The sequence below is a fragment of the Elgaria multicarinata genome, chromosome 4 (assembly GCF_023053635.1).
Source record: "Elgaria multicarinata webbii isolate HBS135686 ecotype San Diego chromosome 4, rElgMul1.1.pri, whole genome shotgun sequence".
NCBI lineage: Eukaryota > Metazoa > Chordata > Lepidosauria > Squamata > Anguidae > Elgaria > Elgaria multicarinata.
Window position 1 is genome coordinate 50,274,898 of NC_086174.1, and position 17,330 is coordinate 50,292,227.

Below are 17,330 nucleotides of genomic sequence, written 5' to 3' on the forward strand. Positions count from 1 at the left end.
AGTATTGCCCACATTGCACTGCCTGTTTGATTTGGCTACATGATGACATTACAAGTGTCATTCTGAGAAAAGGCACGGCCAAACAAACAAAAATTGTCAAAAGGGAATGCATTTTTCAGACATGTAAAAAAAAATCCTCACCAATTTAGCTCAGCTCTAGCTTTCTCCTCCCCATATGTAAGGGAGAGAGATTATCCTGAATCAACTCTTGAATAGTGACTATGAGCTGCCTGAAGGTGTGGGAATCAATCAAAGTTAAGTGCACATGTATGAGTGTGTGTGTGTATGAAAGAGAAAGAGAAAGAAGGGGGAAGGAAGAAGAGGGGTCTCTCTGATGCTATTACTACTAGCATACTGATTCCTACATTTTGCAAAACCTTTGCATTCCTGCCATGCGCAACACCAAGAAGGAGTGCTTTAACCTGCAATACTCAATGTTATAGGTACAGGACAGGTATTAAATTTTAAGAAAAGTTAGCAAATTTTGCTCTCATTTACTTACTTCCATCTTTTCAACTGTTACACAAACGGAGCTCCTACTAAAACTACACTAGCTAAGAGCCATCCATCCATTCATGCATATATAGGGAGGATCTGTGTGTCTAGATGGTTTAATAGCAAAACTTTGATCTCACATGGCAAGGGAGGCAGTTTACAAAGCCAGCTGATATCTGGAGAGATGTGGGAGAGAACAGCTAAACACTTGACTCTGTGTAGCAAGTAAACACCTATCCAGCTGCTACTTTTTCTTGACTTGAACATACAAAACACCAGGGTGGAAAACATCCTTGGAATCAGGTAAGGAATCTTCAAATTTCTTCAGTTCTATTGCATGCAATGACTGAAAAATTAATCAACACATTACTCTAGAAATAGAATACATAGACAAAATAAATATACATTTTAACTATTGTGTAATAATAGATGTTAGTCAATCATTAGGAAGTGTCTAATGACACCCAAAGAGGTGTCTTCACTTGAAAATATTTAAATGAATCCATTTTCAAAAATCCTTCCACTGTTCTTGAGCAGAAGTCATCCAGCTGTTAACAAAGAGCAGAGAAAGATGAATTCAGCAGTCCACATTTTGGCTGAGGTAAAACCATGTGCATTTATTTCATCCGCATTTTAGAATTAGTTAAGCATAAAATTAAATATGTTGACTGTAATAAATTCAGTCATACAAGTGCAAGTCTCCAACTATAATGAATTTATGGCAGATTAATCAAAAAAGGTACCAGTAAATCATAAGAGGGAGCATGTCCATTTGACCTTTATTGAAGTATACAGGAGTTTCTCTTTAGGAATCAAATATGAGAATGGAGAAATGGCCAAACGTAAAATCTATCAAATTCAGTGAAAACTGTCCGACTTTAAATAGTAGCTGTAAGAATGACCAATATATATTCTTTGTTACAACCGCCCTCACTCTACAAGTAAAAAAAAATTAATAAACATTCAGTAAACATTCTTTCCTAAGGTAGCTTCCCTTATATATCAGTGATTTATCCATTCTTGTATACATAACTTTTTAAACATACCAATCAGTGGTTCTCACAATTGGAAAATAAAAGCACAAAAAAGTTTACACTCTTGTACAGGTAAATAAAAGATCATCTTGAATTAAACTGTATATCCTGAAGGGCATAGTATAGTTTCAATGTCATTACCTATTACATAATTAGCTTCTTAGATACAAATATTGACATATTTGGCTTGTGCTTGAAAGCCTCGTGTGTCTGTCAAGTCCATGTCAATGCAGCTCATAATTTGAAGTCACTGGGGAGGTCTTTACTGCTGCTCGGTTTGACTTGCTCGTGCAACAGAGCATCTTCAGCACTCGTCATGGCACTGCATTTCTCAGCTGAATCGTCAACATCTGGGTCCAGGCCTTCGGGGCAGGGCAGTTTCTGAAGCTCTTCCCGCAGCTGAGCTGTGTGACGCTGCACACACATACAAACGCATGGTGAGGAAAGGTTCTCTTTGGAAGCAGTGGGACTCAACGGCCTTAAGGCCCCTTCCAACTCTACTATTCTATGATTTCGGTACAGACAAAATTAGAACCCTTTATCATAAAGAAAACCATTATAATCTTCATATGGGGCATTACCTATGGTGCAACCACCTTTAAAATTCCGTGTACAGTTCTGGTCACCACACCGAAAAAAGATATTATAGAACTGGGAAAAAAAGTGCAGAAAGGGGCAACTAAAATGATTAAGGGGCTGGAGCATCTCCCCTATGAGGGAAGGTTACAATAGCTGGGATTGTTTAGCCTGGAAAAAAGGAGGCTAAGGGGAGACATGATAGAGGTGTACAAAATTATGCATGCTATGGAGAATGTGGATAGGGAGACTTTTTTCCTCCCTCTCTCAAAATACTATAACCTGGGGTCATCCCATGAAACTGACTGGTGGAAGATCCAGGACAAATAAGAGGAAGTACTTCTTCACACAGCACATAGTCAAACTATGGAATTCGCTACCACAAAATGTAGTGATGGCCACCAATTTGGATGGCTTTAAAAGGGGGTTGGATAAATTCCTGGAGAAGGCTATCAATGGCTACTAGCCCTGATGGTTATGTGCTATCTCCAGTATCCGAGATAGTGAGCCTGTGTGCACCAGTTGCTGGGGAACATGGGTGGGAGGGTGCTATTGCACCATGTCCTGCTTTGTTGGTCCCTGGTCAACAGTTGCTTGGCCACTGTATGAACGGAGTGCTGTACTAGATGGACCCTTGGTCTGATCCAGCAGGGCACTTCATATGTTCTTATCCAATACTGCTGGTCTGCTTACACTATTGACATACCACTAGCATGAGCGAGCTTTAGCGGTACGTCTATAGCATAAACTGGCATGATAAGCTCTCCAGGGAATCCTGTCATGCTTCCATATGCTTTTGGCGTACTGCTAGAAGTCACTCATGCTAGCGGTACATCAATAGCGAAAGTAGACCAACAGTATTGGATACTATCCAAGGTGGTTTAAGCTAGCAGCTTTTGCTGTTCATTTCTACAGTCAAGGAGTAGCAGGAGCTGTCAGAAGATTATTTAGGCTGCAATCCTATTCCACATACCTGGGAGTAAGTTCCACTGAACTCAGTGGGACTTACTTTTGAGTAGACATGTATAGGATTGCATTGTAAAAGTAATTCTATGCAGTGGTCTATTCACTTATACCACAAAGCAAGGTCTAGATCTGAAAACAGCAACTCAAGGAAGATATATGTGCATGAATTGTAGAACGCTACACAGCCAGGCTGGTTTAAGTTTTTTCTTTATTTTAAAAAAACTTCTTGCAAAATGAATTAATGTGCATTTTAATTCTATTTATAGAGGTTATTCCATGTCATGTCCTGATAACGGTTTCAAGGCTTCATTTCCAAGACCTTTCTACTTTTCCTAGCTATTAATGTTCCCAAGTAAGCTGATATATTGGGACAGACAGGACTGCAGGACAAAGAGCAGAGCTGAAAAGATTTTAATTGTATTGTTTTTGAGATGCAGAGTTATTTTTATACCGTGCAAGACAGAAACACAAAATACAAGGCGCCACCTTCTGATGTGGGTGAGCTGTTTGGGAGAATATTGCACTATCTGCAACTACTCTACAGCCTCCTGGGGAGCAACGGGTGCTTTTAAATGCAACTGATTAATCGCTAAGCAACTTTGACTCATCAAACCTTACAGATTACTATGGGAAGGTTCATGCATGCAAGTATGTCACTTGCTTTTTCATCACTGCAGCTGAATATATTAAAGGACATTGAAAAGCACTGTGTCTGAAACAGTATGAATAATCTGTAGTTTGACTGAGCCCAGCTCACTCTTGCAAGTCATTACTTGATATTGAAGACATGAAGACAGCTAACTCGCATGTGTGAATCAGTCCGTTGTCTGGTCATTACAAGGCAACAGGATTTTCAAGGTAATAGTGCCATTGACTGTTCAATCTACATGCAAAGATCACACAAAGTAATGGAGGAAGGGAGTTATAAGTATTAAGACATTTTATTTGGACTGGTTTTGGCGGGCAGTCTAATTGGAAGGGTGGTGGGGTTTGAAGTTTGTTTAATTGGGCAAATTAGAGATGTTACTAGACCTACAACCAAAGCTGGAATTTGGTGTACTACGGCTGACGCATTGCCAAAAGCAGCAGGCCCCACATCTCCCACTCGTATTGCTCTGTCATGTTTAGCAAGGCAAAATGTGCAACGCGATTTCCACCCTCCTGCTCTGCAGTAGCTTCTGTTGGTGGAGGTAGGGAAGCCTACAGTGCAGTGAAGTCAAGTTGCATGTTTGCACGATTCATCACTATTGGGGGAAGGGATGGAGGAGGAAATGCAGAGCTAATGCTTTTGGTAGCAGCGACCTACTGGCTGTGACACTCACTTCTACCCTGACACAGATGAGCTCCTGTTTGTTGAATTACCTTAGATTTGGAAAGCTACCGATTACAACGTTTTACATAAAAACAACAACCCTGCCTTACATAAAAATGATGCAAGTTAACTGCTGCATTGCAATATGTTTTAAGGACAAGAGCAACCAATGGGGGTGAGATGGAAGGAGGACAAGGCGAAGGGAAAATGTTTACCCAAACATTTTTTACCTCAAACTGCCATCATTCAACTTTTTTTAAAGATCTCTTTTCATTACCTACTTTAATATAAGCTGCATTCAGGCATATACAAGATTTGACTGGACACAACCATGGACTGTTAGACTTAGCCACGTTAGAAGCAAGCAGTGACATCCAGGTACCTCACCTTTAGAGCTGCAGCATGATGAGACATAGTCCTTCCTACCCGTTTATCGCTGCTATACTGCTGTATATCTGCTATCCACTCCTCACACTGAGCCATGATCTCTACTCTCTTCAAGTAGAAATGTTTATGTATAACCTGTAAGAAGAAATAACAGAATGGAGGTGAAATAAGATCAAGCTACTCATTTCTGCTAGAACATTTTAACTTACCAAAATTGTACACCCAATGCTAACAACTGACAAGCATTTCATTGTGTTCTTCTGCTGGTATATGAATGTCAGGCACAGCACATGGCTTGGTTCTTAAGGAGATTTGCAGCTCAATCCTATCCGCAAATACCCAGAAATAAACCCCACTGAGGCGATTTACTCCAAGGTAGGTGCATAGGATTGCGTCCTTGAGCTACAACATCTAGCTACTACAAATGGTCAACTACATGCAACAATGACAATTGTATAGGATTATCATGTTCTGGGAAGACACCTTAATTTCTTTGCCACATTTCCTTCCTTTGTGGAAGAACCACCTCAGCCATAGATGTCTGAACAGATTTAACAATGCCCATAGTAAGCATTAACAAGCAGGGAGCTCCCTAAATGTCCTGTCTCTTCAGTTATTTGTGCTGGGGTTGTGGAGTTAAATGTGTTATCATTGGGGACTTTGCAAGGATAAAACAACATTGATTGCAAACCCAATTGGTCACTGCCACTTTCAATAACAATAAATATCACAAGTAAATGGCATCATCACTAGAATACAAAAGGGGTGATATCACTACAAAGTAATTTGAATTAATTAAAATTGTGGCTTTTTGTCAAACCCAAAATAGAAATCTACATACCCTTCCAGCACAGAAATACAAACACCTGTAATAGAGACTCTCATTAAAAGCATATGAACAGACCTCGAGATTTGTTCTTTTCTCTCTGTTCTGAGCAAAATCACCTACAGAATATGATAAGAGAGGGCTATCTAACAGAGTCATCCTGGCAGTGCCACGCTTCTATTGCCCACAGGAATCCTTGTACAAGTGTCAAATCCAATACTTTCGATTTCACTTGCATAAAGTGTTGCATCATTCATTATGGCTTCATTAGGATAACCGTTGCACTGTTGCTTGTGCTTGTTGTGCTACTGGGCTAGCAGAATTAAACACAACTACCAGTGGAATGCCAACTCCTGGACCTTTTCATAGTGCCATCTTCTCCCATGCCCTTTTGTAATGATCTTGATATCTTGGTTCAGGGCCAAAATATGTCTACAATTGCCAGTCGCGAGAGTTAGTAGTGTTCTGTGACATATGCCAAAGCAGCAGTTACTGCAGCTGAAACTCTCCCCATGGCTTGAGTTCGATCCCAGCGGAAGCTGGTTTCAGGCAGCCGGCTCGGGTCCACTCAGCCTTCCATCCTCCCGAGGTTGGCAAAATGAGTACCCAGTTAGCTGGGGGAAAGGTAATAACGGCCGGGGAAGGCAACGGCAAACCACCCCACTATAAGGCCTGCCAAGAAAAGGTCAGCAAAAGCTGGCGTCCCTCCAAGAGTCAGTAATGACTCAGTGCTTGCACAAGAGGTTCCTTTCCTTTCCTTTCCTTGTTATTTATTTCACTGGTGTGGAGGAGCTTAGTTTGAGACTGCCCTCTTTGTTTATGATGTCATCCCTCCACTCAATAAGCCATTTTCAAAATCTCATCTAACTAGGAGCATGGAGTAATCTCAGGTATTCCTTTTGCATTTAACACACAGAAATTTGATAATCAATTAGGTAAACTAGCACTCATTTTAACTAGTAAATTTGTAGCCTATGTCCAAGTAAAACAGAGATACTTATCATCCTGATTTACCATATGTAACGTTCTTGAGCCCTTAACTACAGCTAAGAAATTGGAAGTGGAACATAGAAGCGCGTACCACTGCAGTGACTTTAACCACAATTGAAGTTAATTAAGGACCCAAACCCGCTGTTAAGACTAGCAAGGAAAAAGCAGAGTGATTTGTGTGGGAGAGGGGAAGACCTGGGAGCAAGCAGTTTTGTGGTGCAATTCACATCCCTTAGTTGCAATGGAAAGAGTGGGAGCATTGTATGCACTGGTTCTATGGCTGAGTGTGCATTGTTGTCAAACCATGGTTGAGTGTGCATTGTTGTCAAACTATGGGTTGTTTGTTGAACCATAGGTTAGCACGTTGCCTGAACCCAGGACATTTTCTGCAGGGTGGTTTGTTAACCATGCAGTGGGCTTATTTTTATCAAACAAGCCACCTTGAGAATCCATGGTTTGTTGTTGGGCTGTTCAGGGTGGTAAACATACATTCTATTAACTTAATTTGACATCTGAAATACTGAAATTCTATCAGAAGGCGGTTGGATCAAGTATGCTGGAATGTTATGCAGTGTGACTTTACACACCTCTAATCTCCAGGAAACAAAGGTAACATCTATTAACTATACCAAGTATTTTACAGAACTTTGTATTTTAACCACCTGGGCAAGGCGTCTACATTATGGGGGTGGCAGGATTGCCTAGACATTACCAAATTACAATAGTGATGGTATCCTGGATATGACTGGCAAGCAGATTATGAAAGAGACAAGAGCTTTTGTAGTTGTGGGGCTTGAACAAGTCTAGGGTGGCGTATTATTTATTTCTGCCTCAAATGCAAACCCGCAAGGTCACTTCCAAGTTTGGCAATAAGCTAAGAAAGAGAATCTATAGATAATCCAGGTAGAATAAGAGCCAACTATGTATTTCATTAGAGTGTCTTAAGTGCTTTACAGCCTTAAAAAGCAGAAGCTAGTGCTCTGGCTTGTCCTTGCAGTGCTGTACAGGGTCAAAGGCATTTTCAGTGTAACGTTGAGGCTCTTCGTTATTCTCCTTAAAATCAATGATTCAGCTCCCATTGCCAGCCCCTGCAATTACAAATGCCTTAGGCAATGTCACACCTAACATAGCAAGCACAGTGCAAAAGGAGGAAACCACAAGAGAATGCCAGTGGATAGGATTTAATTACTTCCTTAGCAGAAAGCATTACGGGTATTCTTGTACTGCCCTCTGACCATAAAGAACCAGATTCTTTCAATGTAAACTCTAACTATTAATCTAGAACAGTAGTCTCATTGCAGGAAAGGACAGCTTGGGCAGGATGGAATGATTGCCTATGGCAGAGGTGGGCAAGATGTGGCCCAGAGGCCACATGTGGACCCTGCTGCCCGCCCCCACATTATAAAAATCCCCAACACCATGTGGGGAGGGAGGAATGATGTTTGGAGGCTATGCAGCATTGAAATGGTCAAATTACCTTGTCTGCAAGTAATGTTGACCCTTTTAATGCTCCGTAGGCATTGCAGAGCACCAAAAGGGTCAAAATAAGATTGCAAGCCAGTGTGGTATAGTGGTCAGAGAGTTGGACTGGGGCTCTGGGGTTCTGGGTTCTAGTCCCCACTCGGCCATGAAGCTCACTGGGTGACTTTCGGCCAGTCACTGACTCTCAGCCTAACCTACATCACAAGGTTGTTTTGAGGATAAAATGGAGAGGAGGAGGACTGTGTAAGCCTCCTTGGGTTCTTTGCAAGAGGGGGAAAAACATGGGATATAAATATAGTAGTGGTAGTAGCAGTAGTAATATTACTGATCTTTTTAGCGCTCTGTAGGTGCTCAGGACTGCTTTCAAATTTGTGCGCTCTGTGTGTGTGAGAGAGAGAGAAAGAGGGAGAGAGAGAGAAAGAAAACGGCCCATGAACCTCCCAAAGTTGTCCAGCCTTGATCTAAAGGCATGTAATGCAGGTACAACTCAAGTTTTCATAACCTAAAGAGGAACACTAACCTATCAATAAAATAGAATAAGTCCTTTTGGCAGAGAACAGAACTAATTTTCTTAATTCATTTCCCTCTTTTATATAAGATGGTTTAAAAAGCTGGTTACAATATGTGGGAAGTACTGAATCTTTGGCTCAAGATATATACATATACTACTAGGCATGTCCATATCACAATTATTGCATTAATGTATCTCAATTCATTTTCCTTGGATGCTGTGCAAGGTATTAAATTTCCTACTGCAAAATAACCTTAATTTTTTGACATGTACACCTTTATTGTCAATTAGAGGCATGAAATTATTAAGGAAAATTTATGACAAATGTCAGAACTCTTGCTTGGCTACGTTATTAGCCAATTTATAGCAGTATCAAATATCACTGGGAAGAAAGTACATCACAGCCAGATGACACCTTAATTAAAATACTAAAACAAAAGATAATCTTGTTGAAATGCCACTAGTTATAAAAACTGTATTTTTCTTTTCTTTTTTTCTGAGATTTTCTTTGGCTATTTTTTTAAAAATCTGCAGATCTGTTTTTCCAGAGGCTTTCTGTAGTGGGCATCTGCACTTCTGTGGAAAATAATAGAGCTAAGCCATATCATTAGAAAAAGAGATATAGCTGATTTAAACCTAAAACATATGACTAGCCTTTAAATTTACCACATTCACTTGTCACACAACTCTCACACCAACATGGATGGCCTATGATTTCGGATGGACTTAGGGTTTTTTTTTTTTTAAAAAAAGATCCAATGAACTTTTGCTATTTTAAGTAAAGCTTAATAGGTACGGTAGGGTATTTCCTGATGGAAACAGCATTTCTTACCAAAATAGGGGACACTACCTTACTATTTAACATTCAAGTCCTGAAAGGTGGCACTCAGCATTCGATTCTCATTGTAGGACATGATCTGCTTCCAGAAACACAGAATTTCCCAGGAAGTGATATCATGGGCTCCACAAATACCAGCTTTGCTTACAAACTGGCCTCGATTTGTTCTTACTATCAACTCCCATGCAAGCCCTCTAGCATTGTGTAGAAGGTTTGGGAAGAGGCAGGGCTTCCTTTCACGTCTGAAGCACCTCGCTTGCTGTTCATCCCTTTCTTGAAACTGCTGCCCCAAAGAAAAAGAAGCTCTGCTTCTCACAAGAACCTTCCAGCAAGCTCAAAAGGGTTTGAGGGAGAGATGTTCTCTCACTTGCTTGAAGATGTAGATTAGCAGGCTTTTTTAGCTGCTGTTTGTAAATTTCTCCAACCTCCCGCAGCAGTGAAAGAAGATGTTGCCTCTTCCTTGAACCTTCTGCACCTGCTGGAAGCCTTGGGAGAGAGGTGCAATCTCCTTTCACTTGCAAACAGCGTGAAGAAAGGAAGAAGGAACAGGAGAAACTCCTGCTACTCCTTCCCCAACTGCAGCACAAATAGGCTGCCAGAGGCTGCAGGGAGCCCTCCTTTATCAGAGGACCAAGGACAACTGCACCCAGGGAGCAGGAGTACAGAACCCCAATTTTAATATACTGTAATCAGCTTACAATATTGTGCCAAACAAGTCATTACCTACAACAGTGATGTACAACAACAACCTACCCAAAATATGCAGAGCAACAATACTCCATTCTCCAGTGATTTTGCCATGCCCCCGTTTAAGGCCTGTTACTAGTTAGGATGGCAGCCTCTAGGCTCAGAGGCCGTAAGCCACTGAATGCCATGTGCTGGGAAGTAACAACAGGAAAGGACAACTGCCTTCATGTCCTGTTTGTGGGCTTCTCAGAGACACCCATTTGACCAAAGTGAGAAACAGGATGCTGGACTAGATGCTGGTGCTCACTGAATGCCACGATAGATTTGCATTGATACCAACCACGTCCTGAAGTGTTTTTAATTTCAATGTAAAAATAGTTTTTCAGTATTCCTATATTTACAATGCTTGGATCACAAGCAGGCATGGCAAACTACTGCACAAAACACAAACCTCTTTAAAACATGGCGAGGGATTTCTGATTTGTTCAAGCATAGCCCACTTGACTGTTGCTTGCCGTATATTTCCATCGTATTCTCTGGAACTCTGCGTGCCACTTGGAGTCCCTCGAGATCTTTCATATCCTGGCTCATTGAAATAGGGCTCTGCAACTAATATGAGGGATTGCACAGACACCAACACCTGTGGAGAAAAGTGATTCAAAGAGTTTGCAATCAATAAAAAGAAATGCATGGACCAGCAGCATTAGGTCTTATCTTCCGACAGACCTATCCAGATGAATTTTAAACCCAAGAATTTCAAGATGTTGTGATTGTTATTTTAATATTCTATTGGGTTTATAGTCTCTTTTAACTCATTTTATGTATTATATTTTGTCTGGTGTTGTTCCCCACCTCGATCCAGAAGGAGAGTCAGGCAATGAATAAATAAATAAATAAATTATTATTATTATTATTATTATTATTAATAAGGCAATAAAAAGCAGAGAAACTTTCCAATGACCCAGTGAAAGTAGAATGATGTCCTCTCCAAACATAATGGATTATGGGCTGTGAGAAAGGATAGCTTGTTTAACATTTAAAAAACAAAAAACATGCAGGAAATATACGCTAGAGTGTGTTCACAGGAGATAAAACATGACAAAAAACTTCACAAAATGATGAGTATTACTATGAGGGAGAAGACCTTTGCTTGTGTTTTGCCATTTCTTCCTTTTGATAGAAGACGGGGTTCACACAATTGCCATAGGTTGTTATGGCTTATTTAAGCCACAATGAGCTGCAGCACCCACAGGCTCCATACTGAATATTCAAGCAGAAGCCATGGTTTGTCGTATGCAATCCACTGTGGCTTAAACAAACCACAGTAGGCAGTTTGATTGTGCAAACCAGCCCAATATGAGTGCACCTATGTTTGAGTGACACAGCAGGGAACCACTAACTTTACGGAAGTTTTAAAAACCTATTAAAATAGTCACAAAAGCAGTGTTGTATCCAATGTAACACTAATGGGGAAAGTACAAGAGGCGTTTTTTTTTTTCTACTAGCGGCTGTATGTTCTGCTAGCAGTTGCACTAGTGGAAACAACTAGCACAGGCAAACACCTAGCATAATAAAATTGTAAAGAATTGTGAAAGTGCTTGTGCAATAACTTGTGAAAGCAGAATCAACGTATTGAGTCTGACACTTGCACAAAGATGACAACAAGGTTTCCACAAGCGGTTGGAGCTTTGTGCCAGCGGAATGACACCACTGGGTTTAATCCACGGATTTCCACCCAGCTATTTCTACTGTTGAAGAGGCAAACTGCTGTCTTGTTTAAAAAATTAACTTGATTTTTTCATGACAGCAAGTGACAAACATAAAACAAGGGGAAGAAACCTGTGGCCCTCCAGTTATTGCTGAATTGCAATTCCCATCATCCCTGACTATTGGCCATGCTGACTGTGGTAGATAGGAGTTGGAGTCCAAAAGCATCTGGATGGCCACAGGGTCTCCACCCCTAACTTAAAAGAAAACTCTAGCTACGTTTGCATCTCTCTCTAACGTGCAACCATAGTTTATGGAGTTCATGGTCACTGGATTATTATGCTATTTTGTTTTATCAATTATTGTAGCGATTATCTTCCAAACCTTCATTTACCAACTGAAAAAAATAGTGATTAAAGGCAAACCATAACCTGTCTTAAACATTGCTATACCTCTCCACAAGTAGGATGAAGAACAAGATGGGAAAAGCATACTATTTTATCCGGATGTTGGAGAGAATAATTTGCAACGAATGTTAGCATTCTGACGCACGCATATAAAACAATACTGTTTAATTGGTATTCTGTGCTGCAGTCAATTTCAAAACACTAATTAGATAATTCTCTGGAAATGTAATCTGTTCAGCAACACAGAAAATATGGCCTCTCCCTTATACCATTTCTTCTGTAAGACACACTTTAAATAACACCAGCAGCAAAATCAAATTTGTAAGTTTTATTGAATGCCAAAATTGATTAATGAATCAAACCTACTTTTTCATAAATTAGCTTGTAGCACTGGATAAAAACGTCCAGATACCGCCATTATTCTGGTAAACAAATCATAGTAGCTAACTCATAGCACCAAATATCTGAAAATTTAGGTATTCAGAGGTGCCACCTCCAGTTCCATTATTCCACGGGGGATTTACATTAAGGGTTCCATTACTGCATTGCTACCAACACTTCATGGCTAGGTTGGCCAGCTGCTAAGTAGCTGCTGAGTGTTCTGTGACTTCCCCCCATTTCCTCCTTTCCAAAAGAGATCCCAGTCCTTCCATCTCCAGCTGCCTAAGACACACAGTCTGGCTTGTGCTAGGGCAAGAGTACATTGATTCCTTTTTTGGTAGTGTCTTATATCACCTCTAGGTGTTCAAGACCACCTCTATGCCCACAAGTTTAAAAAGGTTTTAAAAGCTACACCAACTGTATATATTAGGAACAATGAAAGATTGTTTTAACTTAGAGCTTAAATGAAAAAGGTTTACTGTTCCGTATTTATTTAGTACATGTTCCATTATCTGCATATTTCTCATCTTCATTTCTGCGAATCTATTGCAAGCCAATAGGAAAAGAAAATGAACACACATGTCTTGGAGTTTTCCACTCCAAGAAAGCACCTAAAGTGGCTAAAATATTACTTCATTAATATCAGTGAAACCCATTATCACAAATTTCAAGAAGCATAACCAAACACAAATGAATCTAGAGGCACCACAGGACTGAATTGGCAGACGAAGGTCAAGTAGTTAAGCCGACCACAAATGTGAGCAATTTAGTGTCTTCTCACTTGCTCAGCATTCTTTTCACTGAAATATTTACCTGCTAACTTAACCAGAAATTTGGTAGGCTTGCTAGTGATTAACTCAGATAAAAGAGTTGTTTTTCCATTTAATGGCTTGGATCCAAAGGTGTTGTTATGTGAGCAGAAGGCACTTCCGTTCAGGTAAGGAAATGTCCAATTTTGAGCAATTTCCCCTTACTGATGAAGGCCATGTGCACATGCCATTTTATTCAAGAGGGTTTTGCTATGTTCAGGAATGGATTGGGGGGCCAGGGGACTGCAAAGAGAAAGGGGAGGCATGAAAGCTCCATGCCATAGACACAACCTTGTTCTGTTCACACAATGTACATTCAGATCCATGCCAGCTTCTGCATTCCACATGCAAAAAATATCTGTCACTTTAGTTTATCTTGTGAATCTTTGACAGATAAAGCCAGTGACCAATGACTAGCTTAGGAACAATATTCCTTATAGTTTAGCGTCTGACCTGAACTGTGAATTCCCCCAGAATCAGTCATTAATGATAAAAGCTCTTAACATGTGCCCTTAATGATATTAACAATGTCCAATTTCATCTACAAAAGACACAGATATAAGAGCAGATACAGGATCGAAGTTGATAGCCTTTTTTATATTAGTATTTTCCAAACTGAATAACTTTTCAATGAACCATTACACTGAGCTCCTAATATTCTCTCTCCCTCTCTTCTTCTCTTAAAATGATTCCTACCCACTCATGAATATTAACGTAACACACATTCATTTCCAATTAACAGTAATGCAGTGACAATTGAACAACGTTCTCATAATTTGCAAACAGGAAAAGCCAACCTAGTTATAAATATTTTGCTCTTGTGGTCTTGGGAAATTCATTTAAATATTGTATTTGCTAAAACTGTGCTTGCTAAATATAATTAGATATTACAAGCATATTAAGATTAATACAGAACCCAAATGTAGCAGCTGAGTTGAATAGGTGGATATTTACTTAAAATAAATATTAATAATTCACTGGAGGATACCTGGTGCACCTTAATATTAGCAATGCATAATAAAGTATGAAGCAATTTGCAACATTCAAACCAATCATTCTAACATCAATATGAAAGAGATCACAAAAAGACCAACAGGCTATTAGCACTCAATTTTATAACATACGTGGGACTTCTAGGTCAGATGAGCAACTTGTGGCCCTCCAGATGTTTTGACCTACAAACGTCATAATCCCTCACAATTGGCTATGCTGGCTAGGGCTGATGGGAGTTGTAGACCAAAACATCTAGAGGGGCTCAAGTTGCCTCTCCTCCCTGTTCTAGCTATTTTAGACATTTCCTGGACTTGACATTACAAAAACAAACAAAGACCATCATTTAAACACAAGTACTAATCTCACTTCTTGAAAAGCATAACGAACAATGTAATGCAATTGCTCAAAAATATATCTACATAAAACAAACCATGGTACCATGATTCCCAAGTACACTTCTTAAAGTGCACCTTGAGCTGCATCATGTCATGTTCTTCCAACAGGTTCCCCAAATTTCAGGAATATTCTTTGGAACTGCACCAGAAAAGGGGTTGTGGTGGAAAAGGAGATCTTAGAAGCTCTGTTGGGTATACAGAAGTTCCTCACGTGATCTTCTGGATCATGCCCTACGTTTTTGCTTCAAATTACATTGTAGAATGTGGCATGCTGCTGGGAACCAGGGGTATTCTGACAGGCAAAACTTTTGTTACCCACACCTCTGCACTGAAGAAGAAAAATCACATACTTGTAAAAAGCTGGATGTCTGGGGATTCCACTTCTCTTCTGGTCTTCCATGCCAGGTGTTAAGTATACTTAAACAAACCTGAAAGTAAAAAAGGTTTTGAGCACTGAAATATTTTAGTGAATGATCAGAAACTATATGTTATAGTTCTAATCCAGAAATCTGCACCTATGCTATTATGAGCATCTCTTCTGCCCAGCAGATGGTCAGTGCTGCCAGATTTGATGGACCTTAGTCAACTCTCCTCCCACTGGCTCAAGAGGCGATTGGTGCTGTCAAAGCCAATGTCATTATTCCTATCCAAGTTTCAGCAGAGCAGGAGCTCTCTTTTGCCATCCTGGAAATATCCACACATAGAGGCTTGTTTCCATTCAGTGGCAAGACTGGGGCGTATGACTATATTCACATGAGTTAGTTCAGTAGGCTTTTGCATGGCATTGCCAGGCAACTGGAAGATATCCTACAGTAAAACAGACTGGTTAATTAGTAAGAATTAACACTTTCTATGGTCACCCAAACAAATCAAGCTGTGAATACCCACTTCCCCCAGGATGACAGAAAATTCACTTTCACTACATTTGTCTGCCATGAGAGTAAGACCAACTATTTACCTTGCCATCATTGTACAGGTTTGGATTGAATCTCACACTGTGTCCTCCAGTTGTTTCCAGATTTACAAGTGGAGGTGAATTAGGATAGTCTTGTGGAAAATACACGTCAAATTCAAAGCAGCCATTTGCATAAGGTGTGTCTGCTGGGCCAGTTATCAAAACCTTGGTGAAAAAGTTTCAATAAAGTTATAATGAGAATCTTGGGGAACTAGTTTGTTATACATAGTAGATCTCCAGAATGCCACCAGAAAGTCTATTCTAGCAATCATATTTGGCCAGGTTCATCCTGACCTGCCTTTTGCATGTCTTACTGGCTCTCTGTTTGTAATACTATCTGGTATATCTACTCCCTCCACAAAAACAGACAGATGCCCTCTGTCCACAGGTTACATGATCTCCCCAGAGTCCCCACTTCTCATTGGATTCTCGTTTCAACTCCCTGCCTCTTCCACCTCCTCCTTTTTCTTATATCTTTGCCATTTCTACCTTTCCTTTGCTGAATCTGATCATATATGTTTTACTATAAACAGGCCAGTATGTATCTTAAGATTCTGGAACTGGCACTGGTTACAAAACTCACTCTCAACTTCCATTTAACAAGGAAAGAAAAATACATCTACCCAAAGAAGTATGAACTGGGCAGCTTGGGCCAAATCCCAAACTGCACGGTTGTTAAACAAGAAGTGAAAAGGAAGTATGTAAGAAGTAGCAGCTGTTGCAAGACTTATCAATAGACCAATCTGAGAGGAAAGTGTGAGTCATCACAATTCCCACCCCATCCTTAAAGAGACCTTCTGGAAAAACTAGCTGCTGACCAAATTTTTATGAAGGTAGACTTGAAAAGTGAGTAAGTAATGCCTGGGGAAGACTCAGAAAGGGTGGAGGTGAGTAGGAGTAGGCTCTGCAGAAAATAACCATCAATGCAAAATAAGCACCAAGCCTGGTTCCTTAGCATGATTTATAGAGGTTGCAGACCTCAGGTTTGATTGGAACACATTTTACCTTCATGATGTCTAGTCTCTCCTCATCACAGCGGACAAAGACACTGGATGAAGAGGAAAGTGGCAGTGATGTAGAGAGCGTTACAGCTTCTTGAGCAAGACGTCGGGCTCTGGCAGCACTATTTGCATCACTGGCATTTTTCACCTGAGACATGTAGTGGTAATTTACTTTAAACACCAGTTTTCCATCGTCATCTTCAGAAACCATCTCAAAAGTATCTAAAATAGTAGAAAGGGTTACATTTGAATTAAAAGGAGAAAATGTGGTTAAATTGGATAAAATAGTTAAATAAATTTTAAAAATATAATCAGTATATAAACCTCTTTCCCAAAAGTGATTTAAATACAGTAAGATAAAAGGGCAGAACCAAGCACCATCCCATGTCCAGTCATATAAGCTATCCTGCTAGTCTTGCTTACACAAATCAATTTGGAACAGTGGCGGCATCAGAAAAAAAATTGGGGGGGGGGCACAGAAGGGGCAAAACATATTTCTAGGTGGGCAGGCTGTGTCCCTCATGTTAAGATCACTTCATGGTTCTTCATGGTTTTAATTTTTGTGAACCGCCCAGAGC

At 40.1% G+C, this 17,330-nt stretch overlaps 1 protein-coding gene across 4 annotated transcripts in view; it reads right to left on the bottom strand.

Moving 5' to 3' along the window:
• Window positions 1-1,257: 1,257 nt before the first annotated feature.
• BIRC6 (baculoviral IAP repeat containing 6) overlaps window positions 1,258-17,330 on the bottom strand; it is a 169,003-nt gene continuing 152,930 nt past the window's right edge. For all 4 annotated transcript variants that reach the window (XM_063124258.1, XM_063124259.1, XM_063124260.1 and 1 more), the window contains 6 exons: window positions 16,757-16,974; window positions 15,755-15,916; window positions 15,147-15,224; window positions 10,556-10,744; window positions 4,771-4,905; window positions 1,258-1,943 (listed from right to left, as the gene is read on the bottom strand). In XM_063124258.1, the coding sequence (XP_062980328.1) occupies window positions 1,764-1,943; window positions 4,771-4,905; window positions 10,556-10,744; window positions 15,147-15,224; window positions 15,755-15,916; window positions 16,757-16,974 (962 nt within the window). In that variant the 3' untranslated portion in view covers window positions 1,258-1,763. The remainder of the gene's footprint in view (window positions 1,944-4,770; window positions 4,906-10,555; window positions 10,745-15,146; window positions 15,225-15,754; window positions 15,917-16,756; window positions 16,975-17,330) is intronic.